The sequence below is a fragment of the Megascapheus bottae genome, chromosome 14 (genome assembly GCF_031878675.1).
Source record: "Megascapheus bottae isolate mThoBot1 chromosome 14, mThoBot2.hap1, whole genome shotgun sequence".
NCBI lineage: Eukaryota > Metazoa > Chordata > Mammalia > Rodentia > Geomyidae > Megascapheus > Megascapheus bottae.
Genome location: NC_143522.1, coordinates 10,574,178 through 10,590,156, shown reverse-complemented (window position 1 = coordinate 10,590,156; position 15,979 = coordinate 10,574,178). Strand labels below are relative to the sequence as shown.

Here is a 15,979-nt window from a genome sequence, read left to right as displayed (position 1 = left end):
TACCAGGCCCTCTAAAAACTATTTCCTATGAAGAAGAATCAGGGGTCCTTGGAGAAATAGTTTCTTCCAGGTATAGGGGGGAAAACATCATTGACACCCCTAATTTCTTTGCTATCAAAGACTAATAAAGTCATTACAGATGAATCCAGCTGCTCAGAGATGGCACAATCCAATCATCAATAGGTAGCTGAATGTACTTGCCTGTAATTCCAGCTTCTGGGAAGTGGAGATAGGAGGATCAGAGCTTGAAGCCATCTTCCCCCCCACCCCCCAAAAAGAACAAGACTCGATCTGAAAAACAAATTAAGAGCCCAAGGAGTAGTGGTGTAGCTTAGTGGTAGAACACTTAAGCCTAGCAAGCAAGAGACCCTGAGTTCAATCCCTAGAATTGTGAACAAATAAAAAGAATCAAATGCATGAAGTTTATAAGTGTATGAAGAACAAACCAAATGACTAACTGGTCGCCATGGTTAGTTGATAGCAAAACACTCATTACACTGGAAACTAGCAATTAAAAAGGGGAAGAAATGTACTTCCTTGCTTGTATGAACCACAATACTAGTTCATCAAATACTTGTCCAGATTCTCTAGTCTTGGGCTGTTAGGTAGTAGGAGAAAATAGAAATCAGGGGGGCAGGAAGCGAGAAAGCAATCTGCTGTTTATCTTTAGAAATGGCATCTCTTGGCCTACTGTTTGGAGTTTCTGTGACCTGTGCCCTTTAGTCAGCCCCTATGGTATCTGTGAGTGTTCCAGTTCCCAGCAGGGGTGCCACTAGATCCTCCTATTGGTTTGCTTTCATCCTAGCATCTATTTTTTTTCAGACTCCTGAAATGGTCCCCTTCCTGGTCTAACCCACAACCTTGTTGAGGACAGGGGCTTTTGTTGACTCCTACATCATCTCATCAGATAGTCCAGGGCTTGGATTCTTGATGCTAAAGATGGATGAACTGAAGCCAGGTGACGGTGGCTCATGCCTGTAATCCTAGCTACTCTTAAGATCTGAGGATCGTGGTTTGAAGCCAGCCTGGGCAGAAAAGTCCCCATGAGACTCTGATCTCCAATTAACCACTCAAAAGCAGGAAGCGGAGCTATGGCTCCAAGTGCTAGTCTGCTAGCCTTGAGTATGAAGAGCTCAGGGACAGTGCCCAGGCCATATAGATACGGTGGTTATGAGGATGGATACCAGATGTAAGTGTGACTCTTAGTCCTTTTAGATCACTCTACCTACTTTACTGATGACACATGATTGTTTCCAGAGTCACTATTGACCTGTTATGAGGGTCCAGATTTTATAAAACATTCTGAGACTTTCCCAGAAAAGACCTAGCATATATAGATGGTCTCCAGTTTATGGTGATTTCTTGACTTTACAAGAGGTTGTGAGTGACAGGCATTCAACAAAAGCTGTCATTCCAAAATCTGATCTTCTTCAGGGCTAGCAATATGCAGTGTGATCCTGTCTCCAGATTCTGAGCAGTCACAGTCTCAGCTCCCAGTCAGCCATGTCCTCATGGATAAGGCTGTATAGACTCAACCAGTCATCTGCAAAATGCTGGATAGGCTAAGCTTTGATAGATTAAATGCATCTTCAGCTTGTGATATTTCAACTTACAATGGGTTTAGGAGGATGATTTACTCATCTGTCATATGTCGAGACGCATGTGTAATTATACATTTCTGTTGCTATGTAATAATGCAACCCATGGTGGAGTTTCATTGTATGCCCATCTGGGATGGTTTCTACTGATTGACTTATAAACCATGGATCCTAATGGTTAGAATCTAAGTATTCAGATGGCCTTGGGCTTGTGTTAAAGGGGACAAAGAAGACCTTACAAAAGAATCAGTGGAGAAACAAACCTGAGCATCTTCAAACGTGTATCTCCCACCATCTTTGACGTTCTGACTGGTTATCTCATAGCTGTGAGAATCCAGGTTGATTGCACTCGGGGCTCCTGGAGCCAGAAATTCTTGCCAGATTTCTTCTACCCTTCTGGCCACATCCTGGAGGGGCTGTTTTTTGAGATCTTGGACGGCTAGCCAGAACCTGGAATGGAAAGCAGCAACAGTCAATTCTATCTTCTGGAGATGGTCATCCAGAGAATGCTGCATACAATTCTGATGCCACACCTGGGTCACAAAGACCACAAAGGGGGGGTTGGGTCTTTAGAAAGTACAAAGTACATATCAGAAGGTCAATAAACTCCTAGCAACCAACAAAACCAAGATTTCTCAGCTTCAGTGTCATTGCCATTTCCACATTTTCTTCTTAAGTGTTAGTGACAGGACTGTCCTATGTCTTGTAGAACGTTAAACAGCAGCCACAACCTCTGCCCATTAGATATCAATTGTACTCCCCAAGTTAAGGCAATCAACGATGTCTCCAGATGTGCCCAATGAGGTAAAATCCTCTCTAGTTGAGATTCGTGTTGAAGACAGATAAATCAAGTTGTTCACATTTGTGAACATGGTGTGGGACTTACAGTATGTGCTCAATGAATGACATTTAAAGGGAAGGTGGGCTTATCTGGCACAACGGGAGATACAGGGCGGACATCTCTACCAAGAGATTCTCCAGAGAGTCCCAGGGAAAATCTCTACTCATCACTCTTAGCATTTGTACAGGAGCTGCCATTGTCACAGCCTCATGTGAGCATCTCTCTGCTGAGGATAGCAACCTCGGCCAAAGCCAGAACAGCAGCTTCCAGGTCCTGAGGACCACACTGCAGCAGGAACCAGTGCTGGACAAACCAATTCCCTAACAGTGAGAAGCCAGGCCCTATAGTGTGTGGTTCTGACAGCAAATCTAGCCAATGGATGGTGAGGACAAAAGAAATCGAAAGCACCCGTGTTGGAAAGTACTTTGAATTTCACTCCAAGTAAGATGCACTTCCTTGAGAAAATAATGATAAATAAAAAGGTGAGGCATGTGTTCCTGTTGTTGTTTAGACCTCTAAGTCAAATGAATGGCCTGAAGGTGCCACCAAGTGGCAGACTGGGGTGATGCGGGCCCATTTCCACAAGGACTGGTCTGTGTCTCTCCCTCTGGTTTAGGATTCTGATGATGTCCTTAATGAAAACCTTCACAGCACTCTGGCTGATCCTGAAGATCCACGAGATGCAGGAAAGGCAACCGCTACTTTTGATAAGAAGAGCAAGGAGCCTGGCTATGCTGATGTCTTGAATTGTTGTACCTTCTTAGTGTCTCTTCTCATCTGTGAAGCTGACACCAACATGGGTATAGATACATGTAGCATAGGCTTTAAAAACTCCCACCAGACTTAACTCAGCCTGAAGGTGGGTGCTGAGGAAGGTCAGTGACACCCACAGGCTCAACTCTTCCAGCCTAACCCCAAATTTCAGTCTTCTTCCTCCAGGAGCTTCCAGGGCTCTTTACTAATGCTGTCAATCATCTTCTGCCTTTCTTTTTAAAACGATGTATTTTTAAGTAGTTGTGCAAAGGGGCTTCAATTCAGCCCCTTCCTTTCAACCCTAGCCCTTCTACTTTCTTCCCCGGATCCTTTGCACCCATGTTCTTCCCATAACCAGGGAGAAGAGAACCTGTAGCTATTCTTCAGAGTGCTAAGGCCTTACAGCAGACATTGCCACTGCTGATGGGCAGGTGCAGATCAGCAACTCCAGGGAGTTGCCTCTGGGCTGAGTTCTCTCTCTGGCTGCAAGCAAGGTCAGGGTCCTTTCCTGCAAGGTCTCAGCAAGGGATACACCTGTGTGATTTACTGCCTCCCCCAACAATGCCATTTGGATGTCATCTTCTGTCATCTCTGCCCCTTGCTTCAGTATGCTCTGGGAAGGTGCTTTGGATTCCCCCGCCACCCCGGGAAGGCTCTGATAACTCCCCACACCTGAAAGTCCTACTAATGCCCACCACTCAGTTGTGTATAGAGAAGGTTGAAGGGGGGAACGGGTGGCAACCCACATCTCAGGACCAGATTTAATCAACAATTACATGCAAATTCAAAGGTTTCCTCTGTTAGCTAAAACTTTGGATTGATCCAAAAGCCTAAGAAGAAACACCTGTGGTGATAAGAGGAAGCGGAGAAGGGGAGGAGAAGAGAGGAGGTGAGGGGAGAAGGAAGAGTAGATGCAAAGAGTAAAGGCAATATCTCTCAACAGCTTTGTCTTCCTGCAGAGGCAGGGACACAGCCTGGCCTTCTCTTTGCCTTGTCCCTCCCAGATGCCAGCAGAACCATGGTCATGACAGCATCCTGACACCCCATATGTATTAACCACTACAGCTTCGAAAAACCCTTTGTGCCCATCTGAAATTCTGAACAGGCTCCAGTGTATGTTTGCTGTCTCCCAGCCCCACAGTCCTGAGCTCCCAGCTCAGGCCAACCCTCCCTCCCCCAAATGGTCTCTCTGCGTAGCCACTGTGCATGGGTGGCCCACTAAGGCTCCAGAAGCATTGGCTCTTATCAAAAGCATGCAGACCCCGATCCTGAGACCGTGGAGGGGCTTCCAACGCCAGAAGCGACACGAAACCCACCCATCCTGCACTAAGCCCCCATAGCTGGCAGCAGAGGGCCGTGTGCCTGGAAGGACACAGGGGGCTCTGAGGTATGGGAATGCCACCGGTCCAATCCTCAGACCAGTGGGAAGCCACCCGCCTGTGTGCTGGCATTTGATTTGTGTTCACGGCTTAGCAATGATTGCAGGTGGGCAAGGCAGCCAGGCTCTAGGAACACTGGCTGGGCTAGGCACTGGCGGCTTATGTCTGGAATATCAGGAGGGTAAGATTTGAGAATTATAATTTGAAGCCAACCTGGGCAGGAAAGTCTGTGAGACTCTTCACTTAACTCCCAAAATGCTGGGAAGAGAGCTGTGATAGGACCTTGGGTTTTGAGGGGGAAAAGAACAAAAAGGTAAGGGTCAGCATCTAGGCCCAGAATTCAAGCCCTAGTACTGGCACATAAATAAATGAATAAATGAATAAATAAATAAATAAATAAGAAACACTGCTGGAGCCATGGCGGTGGATGAGAATACCATATGAGCCTCTTTTCTCTCTTTTCTTCCTGAATGCTGACAGAAATGGGATTTTCTCGTCTAGGCTGGCTGGAGTAAGAGAAACCTGACTGGAGTCGTTCATTGTTTCCATCCTGCAGAGACCTGAACCGTCCTTATGTTACTAGCCCACCTGATTTGTTTTTCCCACAAAGTAGAATTTTCCCGAGTTAGGAAGCACAGCTTTGGCATCATTCTGGAGATAAGTAAGTTCCATGGTGGAAAGAAGTGTTTCTGTGCCCTCTGCTGGTCAGCCAGAGGCTGAGGACAATGGATTAAACACTTTTTTGTCTCTGGTTGAGCTGAGAGTTCTCATTGGCAATCATGGCTAAAGCTGAGCTTGGTTCCTGGACAGTGGCCAGATGGCTGCCAGTGTGCAAGGCATTGTGGGAGCCACTCAGCTCCTATTCATCATGGTTTTGGTTAGTGGGGGAGTCTGTGGGGCCTAGTGTCCCTTTGGAGATCTTTCTAGGACTTGGGGCAACTACTGGAGATGGAACACTCGAGGCAAACCTGGCAGCTCCCCTGGGCTCTCTCTTAATTGCCTCTCCCTTCACAAAGCTGACAGAGTGGACCTAGCATCATCAATCTGCAGGTTGGAAGAATCATTCCGTTCTCTCAGGCAACGACATCACAGCTCATAAAAAATGTACTGAATGGAGCAAGGGGGCGAGAGGGGCGAGGGGGGTGTGGGGGGTGTATAATGCTCTTTGTTACTGGTTTTGATTTTTAACTCACGCCCTGCCATACAGCACAGGGTGTCAAGCCAGGGAAGGTGGTTTGTATAAAGGACATTCAGTAGGGGCGATTATCACCACGTTTGGAAAAGTCACCAAGCTGGTGGAAGGATAATGATGTGGTGACACTTCCTGTATTGAGAACAACAAGGTTCCCACCTGATGGGTGAGGACTTGCACTCAACTCCACTCCCTTCCAGCAGACTGCTGCCTTGTGGGTCCACAAAGGGGCTTGGGGTAGTTCACAAAGGAGAGGCAGCCCTTCCTCTGTCACCTAGAGATGACAGCTCTCTCATCTCAGACTCTCTTGAAAGGGAAGGGTAGATTTTATACCATCATAGAACTCTTTACTTAAATGGTATCGAAGATACATTAGGGCTCCTTGTCCCTCCTCCTTCTGAAGCTTAGCTATTTCTCAGTCACTTGAGGGCATAAGGGACTCAAGTGGGAGAGGCATTTGCAGTGGATCCTTTTGGGTTTGGGCCAGTCTCTCTCCTTCCCTCCTCTTGTTCCTCTCATCCCAGGAACCTGAGCTCTAGACCAGCTCTGAAAGAAGGGTCAAGCCCAGTAGGACCCACAGCACTCAAGGGCAGAACTCTCAAATGATTCACATTATGGACTTTCCAGGGCTGTCACGCCTGTGGGCTGCAGTGGAGGTACACCTGCCTGGCCACACATGGCCACCTTGGGTGGACTGTAAAACATGATCTTCTCCAAGCCTCAGGACCTGGGTTATGAGAGGCGATAAGCCAATACTATGGCCAAAGGAATGAACAGAAAACAAAAGCCACTATAACAGTACCCAAGGGTCCTATAGCTGTGACTTAAAACCAAGTTTTTACCTCTATATCCTATCATGCTGAATCTTATAACAATGTAACTTGGGACTCCTGAAAGGGTTTTAGAAGTCCTAAGCCATACTTTCTCTCTATGCTGTACTGTTTCCTTGCCCCTTTCCTGTCATGGATCAGAGAGGGCCCTTTTCACATCTAGATTTACATGCTGGGCGTGAGTGTGTTCTCATTTGTTGGGGTAATTTTCTTCATCCCAGATTGCACTGCGGCCCTCCTGGGTAAGGAGTTGGCAGAGACTCGGGTGGTAATGGCAGGAAGTGCTGAGTACCTGCCAGCGCCATATTCCTCTGTTCACACGGAGGCCCTGTGTTATAGCTATTTCCTGAACCTAGTCTGATTCCATAGGTGGTTCTGGTTACACTGTGGCTTGGTGGACTGGGCAAGGTGGCAGTAGAGTGAGTAGATGCTCCTGGAGTTCTCACAATAACGAAGACCTCATCTGGTTCATAATAGGCAGAGAGGATGCTTAGCATGGAGTACACAACCCTGCCACCCGAATGGTTAATCCTGGTGGTCAACTTGATTGGCTTAAGAGGCATGTAGGAGATTGGTGAGACACACCTGACTCTAGTGGGTCGACAAGGAGAGGGTAAATTAAAGGGGGAAGACCACCCTGGATGTGGGCAGCACCCTCCCACTGGCTGGGGGTCCACATGGAGCAAAAAGGGAAGCAGCAGGGAGCTCATAGTGCTGGTATCTTCTCCTTCTCTCCTCTTTCTACTTCCTGGCTGCATGACGTGAGTTGTTCTGCTTCCCACACCCCACTGGCCATCTTGGGCCAACATCTTTGAACTGGGAGCAAAATAAATCCTTCGTCCCTTGAATCATGTCCCTCAGATACTGGTCATAGCAACGCAAAGTCTAACTAACACATGCACACTCCTTGCTTTAGAATATTCTCCCCGCCTCTTCTTTATCTACTCATGACTTGTGTCTTCTTCCATGACTAACTTATGACTTGCCTGTTCTGGCTTACATTGAATCCTCTCTTAAATACTTGGAAAAAAATGGTCTTCCAGTTTACACCTGTTTATATGCATTTAATAATGCAGCAGTTTCTCGTGTGTGTGTGTGTGTGTGTGTGTGTGTGTGTGTGTGTGTGTGTGTGTGTGGTGTGTTTTCTTCCCCTCGAGGAGCTATAAGATTGTTACAGGAGGAGATCTCACGCCATGATGACCCAGCAGCCCTTAGCAAACTCTGAGAACTTGCTACCACACACAAGGGCTATGACTCTCCTGATTGATGTGGGGGACAGAGGAAACTGTAACTTCAAATAAATAACAGTTTCACACATTCTCTTTGAAGAAGACAGTTATTTCCTGAAGTATGTGCTGTGAAAATTTAAGAAAACAATGAACAAAACAGTATTTCAATCAAAAAATTAGCCTATTAAAGAAAACCAGAAAAAGATAGTGAGAGGGACAGCTTAACTGACTGACTTACACCTTACTCATGAAGATGTCACAATTTGTTAGGGTCACTGAAGGGTTCTGGGTAAATCACGTTTTTGTGAATGGAACGCAGTAAGTGGGTGAGGAAGCCCTCATTCTTCCATGTTTCATGCCCAAGAACCCTTTTCCTTTTATCTGTCACCTTCTCTTCCTCTTTCACTGGATGCCATGTTTGGGATGCTTCCTTTTTTTCTCCTACTACGTAGTAATGATTACCACATTCCCCTCCCAAGGGATTAGTTACCAATAAAGGAAAAAGTATCAGCTGTTGTGGCTAGTGTCAGATGACTAGAGTGACCATCTTATGGAGCTAACAGAATTCTCTCCAAAAGGGATAATATGTAATATATGTTTTGTTTGACTTGTGTAGCTCCATCTTCAGTTACAGAAAGACATTTTTTTTTTCTGGTCCTGGGGCTTGAACTCAGGGCCTAGGCACTGTTCTGAGCTTTAGTGCACAAGGCTAGTGCCCTACCACATGAACCACAGCTCTACTTTGCTTTATTTATTTGGGGGGAGGGGGCTTGACAAGTCACTAATTGGAGATAAGAGTCTCACAGAGTTTTCTACCTGGGTTGGCTTCTAACCATGATCCTCAGACCTCAGTAGGCTAGGATTACAGGCGTGAGCCACTGTACCCGGCATGATTTTCTTGCTTTTTGAAACTCTAAATGAGCCTATTGACTTCCCTCTTATTTGTTGATCCTATCCTCCATCCTCATTCCCTCCCACCACCCCAATCTCTGAAATTAAGAAATTTTAAGAGATGCCATAAAGCAGTCCTCTACTCCGTGACCCTATGCTTCTATGGTGTTACTCAATGAGCTCCATTTGATTATTAGGGAAGACATATGTCCAGGGAGTTGAACAAATGTCATCCAGACTTAAGTAAATATTTGCTGGTGTTTGATAGTTGCTTTTCATGGTGGTGGCAGAGTTGTGTATTTTAACTGGAATTTGAATGGCGGAAAGGAAGGGCAGGAACTGAATCTGAAAATAGCTTAACACACATTCTGTGCAAGTTCAACCTGGGAGAGATTTACCTGAGGTTTTCTGAGCTGAACTCTGACTCCAGGAATCGAAGGAACTGGTCTCGTCCCACTTGGTCCTTCAGTATCTCATCAAAAGAGAAGCCCCATCGTTTGACTCGCTGCTGGCTGGGCTCTTTGCTTTGGGGATAAGAGGAGAAGGCGTGAAGAGTGATCAGTACGAGAGACAGAGGCCTGTGTCATCCTCTCCTCAACAACTCAAATCTGTTTTCCTGTCACACATCAAAGGGAAATGTTTCACATGCAAGCAACAGATTTCATAAAGCAGGCACACATTCCAAAGGTCCACCAACAGTAAACCATAATCACACGTTTCTGTAAAGGGTATGTGAAAAAAGGCAGAGGTTGCTGGGGAATCACCAGGGTAGCTACCAAGGGGCTGTTTTGACAGGAAATGAGTCCCCACCACTGACCAGCCCTCCAGGAGCTACTTCTGCCAGCCAGAGGTCCAACATTTAACCCAATCAGCTTTCCAAAATTCAAGATGCTTCATGAATCCAGTCCTTCATCCAAGACACTGACCCATCCCACCTCCTAACCCTTCCGTAGCCTCCAAAGGGGAAATTAATATCTGTTTAGAATTGAGTGATTCCTTGTCAGAAAATGCATAATACATCCAGGATAAACCAATCACTTGTTTAGAAGTACACTTGTTATATTTACTTATACCTTCACCATGCACAGAGTTTATGACGTGTTAGGCACTGTTCTAAGCATTTTACACTAGCAAATGCACTGAATCTAATAACTGCATTATTAGAAAGGTACTGGCAGCACGTGCCTATCATCCTAGCTACTCAGAAGGCAGAGACTGGAGCTGTGGTTTGAGGCTAGGACAAAAGGTCAGTGAGACTCTGGCTTAAAAATATACTGGGTGGGCCAGGAGTTTGGCCTAGTAGTATGAGTGCTTGCCTAGCATACATGAAGACCTGGGTGCAATTTCTTGGTATCACATACATAGAAAAAGCTAGAAGTGGTGCTGTGGCTCAAGTGGTAGAGCTCTAACCTTGAGAAAGCCCAAGGTGGTCCTGATTTCAAGCCCCAGGACTGGCCAAAAAAAATTATACTGGGTACAGTGGGGCATGCCGGTAATCCTGACTACTCCAGAGGGGAAGGTAGGAGGATTACTTTAAGAATCTGACCCTACAAAAAACACAAGTTCCTATCTCAAACAACACCAAAAGCAAAAGAATTAGCATTGCTGAGAGTACCTGCATAAGGGCAAGGCCTGGAGTGCAAGCTCAGGAAAATGTGCTGCACGTGCATGCATGCATGCATGTGTGGACATACATGTGTACACACAAACACACATGCACAGACCTTTAGCATGATTCCCATTTTCCAGATAGGACTCTAGGCCTCGTGACAGTCTGTCTCAGACACAGAGCTAGGAAGAATCCAGTCTAGAAACATTACTCTAAAGAGCAGGCTGCAATTCGCTGTGTGCTTTTTAGCCCACCTGTCCCGTGCGACCTCACACATACACATGAATAGTGGAGCTTCGTCTTACTCCTCTAGTACTAGACTGAGAGAATATTCCTTCAGTTCCTGGCCACCATGTAAAATTCACTTGCTGAATTTATTCCCTCAGTTTCCATGCAACAACAGGATTCCAACTCTCATGCCTCCATTCTACAACTCCTCCTGGTCAAGGTGTGGTCTGTGGACCTTGTGGAATGGTGTCCCCCCAAAAGCTGCTCAAACAGACCCTCCAGTCCAGTAGGACCCCCAGGCACTATTTTTTTTTGGAGGTTATGGGGCTTGAACTCAGGCACTGAGCATTGTCCCTGAGTACTTTTGTTCAATGCTAGAGCTCTACCACTTCTAGTTTTGGAGTAATTAATTGGACACAAGAGTCTCATGGGTACTTTTTGGCCCAGGCTGGCTTTGAACTGTGACCCTCATATCTTTGCCTCCCAAGTAGCTAGGATTATAGGCATGAGCCACCAGAGCACAGCAAAAACCCTTCTCTCTAACAGATCTGTTACAGTTTTGTATTGTCATTTGGCTTTTGAAACGTTTACATTGTGGTCTCTCTAGATACCTCATGAGCTCTTTGTGTCTTTGTAGTCTTCATAGTATTTGGCACATGGCAAGTGTTCAACACTGCAAAGAAATTCATTAAAAAGTGTATAGGGAGATGTGGGTGATATGTCCTATCTGACAGCATTTTAAGCTCAGTAGCTAGATGACTTTTTCCTAACTTCTATTTGTCTTCTGGGCCATTGAATCTTATCAAAAGTCCTTCCTTTCTTTCACTGAGCCTCCCACAGAGAAAACACAGATAGCTCTCCATGGAAGTCTTTCATTCCAGTGGATCTTCCAGCTGAAAACCAGGCAGAAAATCTCCCAAAGTAAGAATAAGAAAACTAGCTTCAAGGGACTCAGTCATCTTTGCAAAGGTTCTTTTCAGCAGTGTCTGCATGATGCTAGAATAGTGCAATGGATTTTTCAGTGCTCAATTTGAATCTCAGCTCAACAGTAGCACCAAAATCATCTCTGAGAGGCTTCCTGGAGAGCAAAAAAAAATCCTCTCCAACTGTGGCATGACAATTTTTGGTGAGTTTTTCCTCAATGTTGAGCCCTGACAATCATGATGGTCTTTCATTAAGCTGGATTTCTCAGAATTTTGATTGTGTAGACTTGAGCTCATAATTTGCTCATGCTTTTTACAATGGATGTCTCTGCTTTCTCTCTGAACTTCACTTTCTTATCCTTGGACTTTGGGATTGAATACTTGTATGAGAAGAATGGATCCAAGAATAACTTTCCCCTCCTGAGGTTACACCTATGGCACATAGTCCATTAAGAGTAGTGGACTGTTGAACTCTTCATCGCCTTCATTGAGCTGTCTGTCACCTTCCCATGGCAGAGATGATACATTCTTAATCTTGGGAGAACCCAGGTGACCTCTGCGATGGCCTCTATCCTGGATAGTGTGATAAGTTTGCCCAGGCCCCTTTGCAGCTCAGAGGCTCAAAGCTCAACTTAGATGAACCTGGACTCCTAAAAGAGTCCTGTTCACCCATACTCTGTGTCTTGTTTCCTATGCACCTTGATCTACATTCACCATAACCATCTTTCATGCAAAGCTGTTGAGGAGATGGGAGGCCTTGAAGAAGGGTCACAGAGTCTCCCTCTCCCATCAGCTAACCACGAAAAGTCATGAATTTAATATTCTTATCTGTGAAAAGTCCATGTTAGTTGGGTGCTAGGATTCTCCTGATCATTCACAAAAACTGGATTTCTATCATTATCCCGCTTTCTTCTGCCATCCCCTCCATGTCACTGCCCTTCCTTCTTCCCTCTCAGGAACAGAAAATATACTCAATCTCATTTTCTCCTTTAACATAGCATGCCCTTCCCCTTTTGTTTTCTTAGTGTGCCAACTCCCTCCCACTCAGCCCACAGGATGCGCCTTTCACCCCTGCTGGCTGAACACCCTTTTCCAAGCAAGGAAGAATTCTGGTGCCAGGTGGTAACATAACAGGTTTGATTTACCTTGCAATGTTTATATGCTGAGAACTTCTTGCTCAGAACATAGCACAAAGTAGGTTTTGATGCAGGTATGCTAACTGAATTAAAACTGAGGGAAAAAGGTGACTTCTGATTCATTTGTCCATCATCTTCAGTTTCTATTTGAGAGCTGAGAACTATCTCTGGGCTGAATAGTGCCACTGGCATCCATCCCACACTTTATATTTCTCCAAATGGGCAAGAATGTTCTGTTGGAAGCAGAAATGGGACTTCACTTTTCACTAGCATCTACCATTCTGGAAGGATCCCATACCGACTTAGGTCAGGCATTAAATTAAAGTAGAAGGCCAAATAGTAAGAGAGAATGGTTCACTCATTCTAAGGGAAGATGTTATTCCCTTTGGAAGCAAAGTTCTGAATTGGTTGGGACAAGCCAGAGAGACATTCAGACTATTATATTCTTCCATGATGATTTAAGAACGAAAGAGAATTCATTTTATCATAGTGAATTATGTTTAAGTATTTAACCTCTTCTCCTTCTTAAATACCAATAAAATGACCAAAGGGGAAAAAAAAAACCACTTACTTGCCCATCCTCCATCCAACCTACAATTTGGAAAGTCTACTACAAGTTAAGATGTCCAGATGCTAACAACTGATCCTGTTTAGAAATGAAATAGGTGGTGGCTATAATAAACAACACTGGAAGGATGGGGAACACGTGTTAAATTGTGGGTCACAGAAAACCTTACTAGGACACTAGTACTCTGTGAGATTTGAATGCATAGGAAAGCCAGCCATGAGTTGAAAAATAGTCCAGAGAAAGGGAACGAACAGGGATTAGGAGTTCAGTGAAACAGTTTTCAAGTCTAAATATAGTATGTAGACACAAAGCAATTTCCTATTGGGAGAGGGCAAGTTGGAGCATTTAAAAAGGTATGAAGTAGAAGAAACAAACTTTGTGAGAGCTGACAACAGACTATAATTCCACTGGAGTCATGAGAGAAAATAGCTAGGTTTCCTCAACAAAACTTAGAAAACCCCAAGAGGGATGGAGGTGGACGCAATATGCTTTAGACAGGAACATAGGGAAGACACTCAGAAATACAGGCTCCACAAGGCAGAAAAGGATTGCTAGGCAAAGATGGTGCTTTCTGGACAGCTTCTAATCTCAATAATGAGAGCAGAGAGAAGTGCCTCAGCTAATGGAGGGATTGCCCAGCAAATGGTCAGGGAGAAAAACCATTTCAGCACTGCAGGGAGACCACTGAAGACACCCCAGCTCACTTGCGACTTCTCATGGGCTTCAGGAGATCCAACTGAGATCTCCTAGAAGGGAGAAGAGTGGATCTGTTGGGGAGCACCTACGGGAGGAAACGGGGGGCATTAGAAACTCCATGTGAGCCTGAAATGGAGCCAACATTTGTCTGAAAGGACACAATGACAAAAAAAAAAAGATGGAATTCTACCTCCCAAGGGTTCCAAAGCTTCCTGTCTCGCTCAGGGAGAGGATCCAGGCTTTCAATTTGCTCTTGCACCTGGTACTAGGACCCAGAGGGGGAATCTCGACAACTGACCTGCTGAGACACAAAGGTAGATCCCCAAAGCGCTGAACTGCTCAGAGGAAAGCTGCCACAGGTAACTTGGAACCATTCAGGCATTCTCAAAAGATGCTGTAGCTCCTAGAAAGCTTAATGAAAATGTGAATACCCAGAGTCATTCCAGGGTATCAGTATTTTTAATGCTCATGGTTTGAGAACCATGGACCCATACAATTGGTAAAAGAGTTCTCAGAAACTCTTGATACAGTTTTCCTTTAACAAGACTGCCTAGGAGGTAGAAGAAAACAGAAACAAACAAATCACCCAACTAACCAAACCAGAAATTAAATAACTGGCTTTGGGTGAGCATTAGTATTTCTTTTTAATTAATGCATTGCTGATTCTAGTGGACAATTAGAGTTGAAAGCCAAGACCTCCATTTATAAAAACAAACACATCTCCAAATTTCTGGGCAAATGAAATGAATCTACTGGAGTTACTGAGTGGAGCCTTGAAACAAAGACTAGCAACTATGATCTTTTGATAAGAGATCCCTAAAGGAGAATGAAAATAGGAAAATATGAAAAAGATATATAGAAAATATTTGTATCATGGCCTCAGAGGATTCCAGAGGAAAAACATCAACAGAGAACAGGTTAGGATTAAAATACTGAGCAAGAGCTCCAAGGGTTGTTTGAGAAATATAAAGAGCATTATTTTTGACCACTTCTCTCAATGCTCAATAGAAACTAGGCGCTCAGTAGAAATTGAGTGCAGTAGAAACTATACCACAGTGTGAAATCACAGAATGGCCACCTTTGAGACCCAAACTGGGGACACCAAGGAACAATTCTAGAAGTTCTACCATTTTAGTAGAAATAAAAGATGGAGATATGGAAATTATAATGGAGAAAATGTAAGAGGTATGGAGGTCCTTCTCAGAGATCCAGAATTCCTACCAACCTCATTAAAAGGAAAGGTAGAATGAAAAAAAAGGTCATGTGCTTGGATCAGAATGGAAGAGATTACTTGGCTACATGAGGAATGGAAGTAAAAAGATACAGATGTTAATTTACATACTATAGATTATTTTAATGTTGGTAGAAATGTAAGTTTAAAGATGTTTGATTAAAATATGTATCAAGTGCCTGGTGCTGGTGCCTCATACCTGTAATCCTAACTATTCAGGAGGCTGAGATATGAGGATCAAGGTTTTAAGTCAACCTGGGTAGGAAAGTCTATGAGTCTCTTATCTTCACGACTAAAAAGCCAAAAGTGGAGCTATGGCTCAAGTGGTAGGGTATAAGCCTTGAGCAAAAAAGTTCAGGGACCGTGCCCAGGCCCTGAGTTCAAGCCCCCGGACTGGCATACACACACATACAAACACACACACACACACACACACACACACACACTTATATAAGATGGACTACACTCATAACCTAACTTATAGAATTGAAACCTCTTTATGTATATATGGAAATGAAAGTAAATACTCTTCTTTTACTTTTCCCTCCCTCCCTCCTTCCCTCTCCCTTTCTCTCTCTTTTCTTCCTTTCTTCTTCCTTCCTTTCTCTCTTTCTCTCTTTCTCTTTCTTCCTCTCTTTTTTCTCTCTTCCTCTTTCTTTTTTTCTCTCTTCCTCTCTCTTTCCTTCCTTCCTTCCTTCCTTCCTTCCTTCCTTCCTTCCTTCCTTCCTTCCTTCCTTCCTTCCTTCCTTTCTTTCTTTCTGCAGGTCCTAGGGCTTGAATTCAGGGCCTAGATACTATCCCTGAGCTTCTTTTTGTTCAAGGCTAGTGCTCTACCACTGGAGCCACAGGTTCACTTCCTAATTTGCCGGTAGTTT

General features: G+C 44.6%; 1 protein-coding gene across 4 annotated transcripts in view; it reads right to left on the bottom strand.

Annotated features, from left to right (window-relative positions):
- Nucleotides 1–15,979, bottom strand: part of Rgs6 (regulator of G protein signaling 6) — a 430,841-nt gene that overhangs the window by 39,202 nt on the left and 375,660 nt on the right. For all 4 annotated transcript variants that reach the window (XM_090344405.1, XM_090344408.1, XM_090344407.1 and 1 more), the window contains exons 14-15: nucleotides 9,112–9,237; nucleotides 1,862–2,048 (exon numbers count right to left, since the gene is read on the bottom strand). In XM_090344405.1, coding sequence (XP_090200531.1) covers nucleotides 1,862–2,048; nucleotides 9,112–9,237 — 313 coding nt within the window. The remainder of the gene's footprint in view (nucleotides 1–1,861; nucleotides 2,049–9,111; nucleotides 9,238–15,979) is intronic.